We start from the raw sequence: 10,041 nt of genomic DNA on the forward strand, positions 1-10,041 counted from the left end.
GTGCGGGGCCCCCCGCTCGGAGGAGGGGGGCTGGGGGACCCCCTCAGGGAAGCCCCCCCCGGGGGTCCCCAGGGGAGGGGGGCCGGGGAAGCCCCCTCGGTGAGAGGGCTCGGGGGAGCAGGCTCGGGGGGAGGGCTCGGAGGATCCCCCCGGGGGTATCCGGGAGTGGGTCCAGGCAGGGGGCTCGGACATCCCCTCCGTCGGCAGGCCACGAGGGAAGAAGCCCGGGAGCCGGGCGCTGCCCAAGCATCCCCCGGAGCCGGGCTGGCTGCCGTCGGCGGAGCGCCTCCTGCTGCCCTCGGGGCCGGGCTTCGCACACGCACACACACACACACACACATATACACGTATACACACACTCAGCAGCATCCCTCTCCCCCTCCAGTTCTGCCCTCCACCACCGCCGAGATGCTGCTTTTGCTGCTGGGGATCATCGTGCTCCACGTCACCGTGCTGGTGCTTCTCTTCGTCTCCACCATCGTTAGCGTAAGTACGGACTTTCTTCCGGCACCGGGGTACCGGCGAGGCAGGGAGCGGCCGGCGGGGGGTTTATGGTGTGGCAAGACCAGAAGGTGTTATTTTTATTTGTGGTCTATTTTCCAGCCTGACTTTTAGCAGGAAACCTTTGCTTGCCGATTACTGGTCTTACTAACAGTGAGATTTTGGAGCATTTTGCACAGAAAGCTCTTTCGGTATTTCTGCTGTCAGGTGTAACTGGTGGGTCGCTCGGTTGTGTGCCGCAGCGGGTGCTCGGGGCATCCCCGTTAGTACAGAGAAGAGCGCTGTTGAAGCCCTTCTCCTCATCGTCCCCATGCTGGCTCACATCATGGAGCAGCCTCAGAGCATCCAAACTACCCTCCGTGGGCCTGAAACTGCGCTCCCCTTTCATAAAGCAGCTCCATCTGCTAACGGGCTTCAGCCCACAGGACCGGTACAGCCAGTCTGAGCAAAACCGCTTGAAATGGGACTGGTTTGAGCACTGGCTCCTCAGCACCAGCAGTTTTGCTCTCCAGCTCTGCTCCTTTGGGGCTGTGAATTGGGCACAGCCTCTCTCTCCTAACCCAGATGGGCTCCTGCTGGCGAATTTCAAGGCTTAAGCTTTGCAAGCAGTGGGAAGATTGAGGGTTGGATGCTGCACAGAGAGTTCCCAGCACTGTTCTCGGTCCAGAGCCCAGTTAACACGTCATCTACTTAGGAAGAGGTTTGACTTAGTTTTAAGGCAGCAGTTTTGTGGAGCTGGTGAGTTCCAGGCTTGCTTCACCAGGTTCTTCTTTCCCTTTTTTTTTTAATTTTTTTTTTTTTTTGGGGGGTGGTAATAGTAGTAGAAGATGTTATAAAAAAATCTTCCGAGTCGTTAGAAATCATGTAGAAGCATTCAAATAGTTCGGCCAGGCACCAGGCGAGGATGGCAGAGGGGAGGGAAGTGCGCATCCCCCACGGGACTTGGTCCATGTTTAAAGAGAATAAAGAGCTTCTGTTTTTCTGCCGTTGAGGTGAAAGCAGCTGAAAGCAAATACCAGTATTTACTTTCCAAACCCCTTTCTAAAGAAAAGCATGTGTCTGGGAGCACCCGGCCGGGCACACGCGTGCCGGTACGCACTGGGGCTGCTTGGTGCCGAAGCCTTGGGGGGGGGGCACGCGGCTGCCTGCCGCCTCCCTGCTCACGGGGCTGCGTCTCTCTTGCAGCAATGGCTGGTGAACGGTGGGCACACGGCGGACCTCTGGCAGAACTGCACCTCCGGTAGCGTCTTCCACTGCCTGACGTCGTCCACAAACGGTGAGCGCTCCCCGGCAATCAGGGCTGTTGCTGCCCGTTGCTTTTATTCTCCTCCACAGACTTAAGAAATCAAGGGGGATTTGCCTGTGCAGGTTATTTGTGATTCCCTCTCGCTTTTCCCTACACCCCCCTGAAGTTGTTCCCTCCCTCCCCTTCCCCTTGCCTCCTCTGCTCTGTCCCCACATGGAAGGGCAGGGCTCCACCGTATTCCTGGTGTCCTGGTGGGGGGACACAGGGCTGGCCCAGCAGCGGGGGGATTGCTCCCCCCCCCGCCTTATCAGTCCCTGAAGCCGCGATGGGGCTTAGCATGGGTACCAGACCCAATGCCCACTGCTCTGCCCTGCTGCCCTCGAGCTGTGGGGCAGCTGCTGGCAGCACCGTGGCAGGGTGTTCGGCACACTCAGCTGCAGCGGAGGTGACCGGCTCGAGTGCTTTTTGGTGGTCTCCTGTTATTAGCCCATTTCGATTACACTTGGATGTATAAACGCGAGGCAGCCCTTGGAGCAGGGCTCGCTGGGCGCCCATCGCCCTGCTGGGAGTGGAGGGGCCATTTTTGGCACACCTCCCTCTTGCTCTGGTTGTGAGGGTGTTTTAAAGATGCACGTGGTGCCGCAAGGACAGCCTGTCTCTGGAGGAGACCCTGTCCCCTATCTAGAAAGCTGCCCTGTTTTTTGCTGCTGTGACAGGCTGAGTTTTTGGGCATGCTCCTCACCCTGTGGTTCGCTACCGAGCACCGCGCGTGGGATGTGCTGAGCCCTCAGGCCCTGCCTCATCCCGCTGCTGAAACAGCCCCCGTGGCACCTGCACATCTGGGGTGGCTGAAGAGCCACCTCTGGGCTGAGCTGGGTGAAGGCTGATGTCGTGCTGGGTGACATCACCCAGTGAGCCGTTTGCTGAGGTCAGCAGGGGAGGAGTGCTCGCTAAGGTGCTGTGACGCAGAGTTTCCAGGGCACCTAGTGGTACCAGTAACATGAAATCTGTGCGCAGGGAGTCAGGCAAGCCTGCACCCCAGTTTCCCCAGAAGACAGGGTTAATGCCAGTGGTGCTGTCTCCAGCATTTGTTTTCGGTTAGCCTGGTTTTTGCTTTCCCGTGGAAACAGATTCTTCCAGTGTAACCCCCAGTGAAACCAGTTGTGAATCATACCGATGCCACTGGGAGCACAGTCACACTACGCCGGAAACACGGTCCTGGCATAGGAGCAAACCAATGCCACGTGGTCTTGGCGAGGAGGGAACGGTCACGGTGGAGGGCACTAAATGCTTTCGAAGGGTCTTGTGGTGATGGGATACTGTCAGAGGTTTTTGGAGATTCAGGTCACCCTAATCCCCAGCCTGCTGGGAGCAAAACACCCGTGGGTACCCCACGTGGGGATGCTGATGCTCGCCCTCCCTCTTATCTTCCCTGCGCTGAAAGCAGCGGCATGTTTCCCTGCTTGGGCCCAGGCTCCGGTTTCGGTGGGAGCGAAGCCACCGCCGCGGGTCTCTGCTGACGCCTGGTGGTGTCCGGGCCGGCCGGGAAGCGGCTGGACCCTGTCCCAGACGAGGAGCCTTCTGGAGCCATGTCCTTCATCAGCAGTTGGCTGGTGCTAGCTATCTGCAGCGTAGGCAGGCTGCTTCACGGCCATTCATGCGTGCTCCAAAACTGCTGACCTTGCGCTTTCAAATAAAAGGCAGCGATTGCCCCCCCCACCCCCGAGTCCCAGAGCCGAGGGCTGTAAAGCCTCCCCAAATCTTTTGCTTTTCAAACCTGCACTGCTTTTTCTGGGTGTTTGCAGGATGCTGCGTGTTGTGGAGTTGTCAGTGTTGAGAGGGGCTTGTCCAAAATGCGGTTGGGACGGTTTCCTCCACGTCAGACTGTCCTGCTGGGTGTTGCGAGTCTATATTGCTCTGTTCCCAGAAGCTGCTCAAAGAGGGGCTTCCCTCTGGGTCCTTTCAGTGATGAATTTTTATCATTAAAGGGGCTATACTCAGGATGGCCCTGCCATAAACGCAGTCAAGCAGCTGAGTTTGGTTGATAAGGTGCCCCAACGGGCTGCTGTTTGGGTAGAGGTGCATCGTGCTCAAGTCTTAAAGAGCTCTCTGACAGCTCTTATATATATGAAGGCTTTTCTCTGGCATCAGGAAAAGGGGGTTTTGCTTGGGCAAAAGCTTCTGCCCCCTCCCTACTGGCGGCAGGGGTGTGGGAGCAGTGCTGCTGAGGACCAGTCTTCACCTGGTGGGACCCTGGATGCAGGATCCAGAGCTCACCGGTGCTGTAGGAACAAATCAAAGGATATTTCCTAGGCTTACGCAAGGCTTTTAAAATCTGTTTGTAAAAACAGAATAAAAATACCACGCAGCATCCTTTCCGGTGGATCCCTGCACCCTCCCCCCCCCCTGCCCGTCCCCGTTCCCCCTGTTTTATCGGAGTTAGCGGGGACACGGGGCAAGGATGCTGTGGCAGGGCCACCTCTGAGGCTCCTGCTCGTCCCCTGCTGGTCCTTGTTATGCTCCTCATACTCTCTTTGCTAGGAATATGCTTACTTTCATATGAAAGATCCTCTACCAAATACCGCAAACCGTTCTCATTTAAATCTCTCTCACCAGGGGAGCTGCGGTCGGCCACTTATCGGAGTGATAGCGGGGACACGGGGCAAGGATGCTGTGGCAGGGCCACCTCTGAGGCTCCTGCTCGTCCCCTGCCTGGTCCTTGTTATGCTCCTCATACTCTCTTTGCTAGGAATATGCTTACTTTCAAAAATATGAAAGATCCTCTACCAAATACCGCAAACCGTTCTCATTTAAATCTCTTTCAAAACACAGGCTGTGCATGCTACACTGGGTTGTAGAAAGCCTTAAGAATTTGTTTTTCTGTGCCCGTGCCAAGGACGGTGCTTAACGGTTAATTGCAGAGTGCCAAGGTCTGCTCTGGGCTAAGAGCAAGAAATCCTCGCTTGGGAATTTTGGCAGAACTTGGTCTTTATGTAGAGGCAGTTTTTCCTCTGGCCATCGCAGTGGTCGCTGTAGCGCAGTTGTTCCTCTCTTTTTGAAAAGGGGTGGTACTCAGTACGTGGAATATGTGGAATTCGGTAGGGCTGGGTCTCGCGTTTTCAGCATGGATGGGGGCTTTGCGAGGAGGTTTGCCGTAGCGCCAGGGTGGTGGGTGTGTTGTGCTGTGATGCTCCCCTTGGTCTCGGCACGGTGAGGATGGATGAAGCCTCCTCTCGCCCACTGTACTGCCGCACAGGGACCCTTTTGTTTGGATGACCGTTATTTGGACGCCCAGTGAGAAGCTGAGCTTGCTAAAACCAGGTGCCAGCAAGACTTGCTTGCGTTTAACGCTGGGGCAGGTTTGGGACCGTGCTCCTAACCTTATGGATTATCCTGTGGGGACTGAATAAGCAGCAAAACAACCCAAGGGTTGACCGCAGGAGGACTGTCGGACCGTGGCTCCCCGAGACATTAGCAGACCTTGGGCGCAGGATGGAGTTGGCCTCGGCGGAGGCTGAGCTCCCACCTCCCACATTCCTCTCGGCAGGGCTTGAACCCCCTGTGTATGCGAGGGCCTGGCGGTCCTGATGGGAGGGAGGAGAAAACGCTGGCTTGGGGGCAGATGCCCACTTCTTCGCCTTTTACAACTGCCTGCTTGTTGCTTTGATTTCTGCGTTTGCTTCTTAGATAATGACTGGGTATTTTTTTCAAGAGGCTGAGAACTATGGAAAAAATGTTGCAATCTTTGCTTCGTTTGCGCTGTCAGACATTCCTGGAAAAGACTTATCTGAAGAATTCAGCTCTGAATCCCAGAATTGTGCGTCGGCACGGCTGCGCGCCAGCCCCCAGCTGTGCAATCCCACTACAGACACGGGGCACATGGCCGGACCTGAGCTGCTCAAGTGCTCTTAAGTAGATTCCACCCCAAATTTCCAGACAGCGATATTTTTTCCTCCAAAAATGGCCTTTTCTTTCCACAACTGAATTTTTTATGCAGGCAAGAAGATTTTTTTTCTGCTACTTTCTACTGCTCTTCCTCTGATTTTGGTGGGAATGCTGAATGTGGGGAAGCAATGGGAACCTCCTTGGAGATCCCTACATCCTTCTGTAATGTCAGGAGACTTTTTTCCTGTTGTCTTCTTACAGTTTCTCCTGTTGCTGCTCTGTGGCTTTCACATGACTGGCCTGTTCACAGGCAGGCTGGTGTTTTTTGGCTTTTTTTAAAGGGAAAAGAAAACCCCAAACCTTGGGAAATGCACAGGCTGCCAATCCGCATGATTACTAAGTGCCGTGGGCCGTATGATGCACCTGCTAATTTGCTGATGCGATGGCCACAAGCAAATCCCAGGTGGGTCACCCAGAGCGGAGATCTGCCCTGGACCGCCTGGGCGGGCAGGGATGCACCTCCCGTCGATGGGGCAGGCACAGCCATGCACCGGGGTATTGCCCCACTCTTCCGCACGCTGACCTTCCCTCTTCCAGAGCCCCTTTGCTCTGGCAGACGGGACCCTAAGCAGCACTGCTGGTGCTTGAAATGCATTTTCTTTGCGCTGGAGGAGGCAGGAAAGATCTTCATCCCTGGCACGAGGCAGGGGCATCTGTGCCCTGACCCATCAGCTGTTCCCAGGAGGAATTGCGTTGCTGCTTCTTCTCCACTTTAAAATGCATAACAGAAACATCGGAACCCATTGCTTTTGCTCTGTCAGCCCCTCCAGATTGGCTTTGCTGCCCTTATTCTTTCAGATTCTTTCTTCCAGCAATGCTGGACTCACATGGCATAGAAAAGGTATGGAGAGATGGAGGTGCCATTTAACTGGCTGTAATCCTTTTTGTGGCTGAAAATAGCATTGCAAAGGCTTCACTGAAGCCTTGCATCGAGGTAAATTATTTCTCAATGTCTAATTCCATTATTGAGAGTGAGTATAAAATATCTCAACAAAAAGAGATGGGGGCAAATTCGCCTCCAGCCCACTGGAAGGGCCGAGACTGCACCAACAGGATCAAGACTTGGAGAACAGGTCACTGGTGAGGGGACACTTCCTAGAGCAGGAGGGTGAGATGGAGGTGATAGTCCAGTCACCCCTGCAAATTAGAAGTTCAAAGATTTAAAGATTCAAAGATTTTAAAAAATGGTTTCAGCTATTTATTGAATGCTAAAGTAACCTTCTGCCCTTACGCTGTGCTGGCTTGCTGAGTCTGCGGGCACAGCGCTGCTGCAGCCTTCTGCTTTATTTCTGCTGGGCAGCTGCAAACTAGCAAGAAATTACCCGTATTTAAGGATGCTGAATCTGTTGTAATGAAGCCCTGCAGTAAATACTGGATAGCCTGTATGTGTGTTAACGCACAGCCTTTATACTTGATGTTCTAGCCATCAGCTGGCCCCATTCAGCTTATGGACCACATGGACAGATACCTTGATTTGGGGACATCTCTGGTCCTTCAGGACCTTGGCAGTTTGCAGCAGAGTAGCAAAGAGCCAGCTTTTAATCTCAGCAGTTTGTGGGTCCGGGGCACCCGCTTTGCCATTGATGATAGATAACATTGGCCTAACTCGGGCAGGGTTGAACCCCTCTCTGCCAGCTTGTGCGTGACTGTAGCTTGCCCCTTAGTTGTCTAAAATAAACTGTGGGGTATTCCTGGAGAATATTTTGTATTTCAGATCAGTTTCTGCCATAACCATGTTGCCTGTGATATGAAAGGGATTTCCTCTGCTTCAAACCAGGTTTTTATTGTTGCTTGTTCTTCTTACAAAGAGCATCTGATAAGGAGAGGTAGGGAACTAGGGCTGGTTTTTTTCTCAGCTGCTCCAGAGCTCTGTGGCTCCCCTGTTTCTGTGTAAGGGTGGGTCAGTTGGCCTTCCCTGCTGGGTGGAGGGCTTTGGCCCATGGAAGAGGAGCAAAAGGGAGGAAGAAGGCAACATGTGGGCAAACGATGACTGCAAAACCAGAAGAATGGGCGGGGGAGTCCACTGTAGAGTGCGGTGCTGGAGACCCCTTAACCCAACATTTTGGGGGAGTCCACTGTAGACTCTAGTACTAGTCTAGTACTCGAGTACACTGTAGACGGTGCTGGAGACCCCTTAACCCAACATTTTTTTGGCCTTGATGAGACTCTTGGGTGTCCCTGTGGCCACAGGCTGAGTGTACCCCAGCAGCATGCCTGCGAGTCAGGGCACCACCGCTCACCATCCCTGCTTCTGGTGCCTGGACTTGAAATCGGTGGGAGTTGGTACCTAAGCCCTTCGGAGGACCTGAAATGATGTATCTACCACCTCAGCTCGCTCTCACACACAAGCCAAAAGGAGGTCAGAGCCACCACACTGAGGGTCTTGGAAAGGAGCCGGCTCAGGCATCGTGGAGCTGTTGGAAGGTGTTTTTCATGGTGCCAGCAGCTTTCTGCTGCCTTGGTAGCATCAGAGAATCATAGAATCATTGAGGTTGGAAAAGACCTCTAAGATCATCGAGTCCAACCGTCGACCCAACACCACCATGCCCACTAAACCATGTCCCTAAGTGCCTCATCTACTCGTCTTTTAAATACCTCCAGGGATGGGGACTCAACCGCTTCCCTGGGCAGCCTGTTCCAAGGTTTAACCACTCTTTCAGTAAAGAAATTTTTTGTTGCCTCTGAGGGATGTGAGCTTCAACGGTCAATGGGACAGCTGCTGTGGCCTCATGGCTGAACCACAGAGATGCAGAGAACAGGCCACGCTCCAAAAATCGCTCACATTTGAATGTGGCAGCTCTGGAGAGCTATGGACCTTCTGGTCTCAGGGACTTCTTGGATGGAGCTTCAAGGAGAAGGCAAAAGGGAGGACAGCCGAGAGGAAGAAAGGACAAGAGGAGAAAAGAGGGCTTTGAGGGTTTCATCTCCTTCTGAAGGGAGCTACAGAAAAGGACCAGGAAGTCTTGGGCTGGAACTGCAGCACCGTGTTCATTCACTGCCTCCCCGCAGCACCGGTGTTTTACACCTGCTTGTCCCCTGGCCCTTACAAATACCTTGGGAGCTCTTTAAAATCCCCCTTTTCTAGTGGGATTTCCAGGAATACCTCGATCCAGCACCCTGTGGTCCTCTCCAGGGAATGGACATAGGAGGGTAGGAAAGGAGCAACTGTTGGGTGAAAAAACCTGCTTTTCCCAGCTTGACCATCCAGCAGCCCAGAGCGCGGCCGGGGAAGGTTTGACCTCGTGCTGGTGGGAGGTCTGGGACGGAAGCAGAAGAAAGTGGCAATGTCATGGAGCTGTTTTTTCCCTAGGAGAGCTTAGTGGCTCTGCTGGATGTGGCTGACGAACCGTGATGCTGTTCTCAATCGAAGAGATGTTAGCTTCGAGTGGTGGGGCTGTGGGTGGTGGTGGGGGGGTCTGTGCTGCTCAGGAATAGCACTGCAGGTAGCTGAGCTTTTTTGCCTTTCTGGGTTGCTACAGCGGGTTGCCAAGGGGCAGCGGTCTGAAGTTCAGCCCCAGAAGAATGATGCAATTGAGCTAGTGTTTCTGCATCTTCAGTTCACCCTTTTTCAACCCTCTTAAGGGGTGTTTGAATATCAAGGTTTAAAACCGCTGCAAGCCCCAGCACTTGTGATCTGACCTGTCTGCTTCATAGGTGAGAATGCAAGTTGGGTTCAGGTTCTTGGCCAGACCTCGAAGCCTGAGAGTCTGCTTTGGAAAAACTCTGCTCAGAAAACACATCTTTTCCTGGCAGACCTGGGCTGGTACCTTTGTGCCAGTAGATGCGTGTGCTGTTCCTGACCCTGCTGATACTTAGTTTACAGCATTGAAGGAGCGGGTTTTACCATGCAGATGTAGTCATGAATTTCCCCTCCCTCTAGTTTTGTATATATTATATGCTACAGTTACCTCCTTAGTGGATGTTTTCTTCCTGAGAGGTGGTTGCTTTTTAAGTGTCCAGTGCATATGCAGTTTGCAAAGGGACAGCTATACGTGCAAAGTGTTTCCGTCAGCTGCAGGTCGCAGCACCTGGTGTTTTTAATGCATAGCACTAATTTAGTGATGTCTTACAGCCAGTGTATAACCTGATTGCTCAAATAAGTTTCTTTTGAGTTTGCACTTTATTATTTCTCCTTGGCTGGGTCAAAAGGGGATAGGGTGTCTATGACAGAGCAGTGAATTAAACCCTTGGGGAGCCAATGCCCTTTCTTTAAGGCCCTCTGCTCCCGGCCAAGGGCATGTTTCTTGCTGTGCCGTCAATCCTGCTCAGCTGCACCCCTTGTCCGGGTATAAATCCTCCCTGCAAGCAGGGCTGGGGCTTTGCTGGAAGGGGTTGGGTTTGCTACTGTC

General features: G+C 53.5%; 1 protein-coding gene across 1 annotated transcript in view; it reads left to right on the forward strand.

Moving 5' to 3' along the window:
- Positions 1–337: 337 nt before the first annotated feature.
- PMP22 (peripheral myelin protein 22) overlaps positions 338–10,041 on the forward strand; it is a 17,491-nt gene continuing 7,787 nt past the window's right edge. The window contains exons 1-2 of the mRNA XM_009285089.1: positions 338–486; positions 1,687–1,777. Coding sequence (XP_009283364.1) covers positions 409–486; positions 1,687–1,777 — 169 coding nt within the window. The 5' untranslated portion in view covers positions 338–408. The remainder of the gene's footprint in view (positions 487–1,686; positions 1,778–10,041) is intronic.

Source organism: Aptenodytes forsteri, unplaced genomic scaffold (genome assembly GCF_000699145.1).
Source record: "Aptenodytes forsteri isolate BGI_AS27 unplaced genomic scaffold, ASM69914v1 Scaffold186, whole genome shotgun sequence".
Lineage (NCBI taxonomy): Eukaryota > Metazoa > Chordata > Aves > Sphenisciformes > Spheniscidae > Aptenodytes > Aptenodytes forsteri.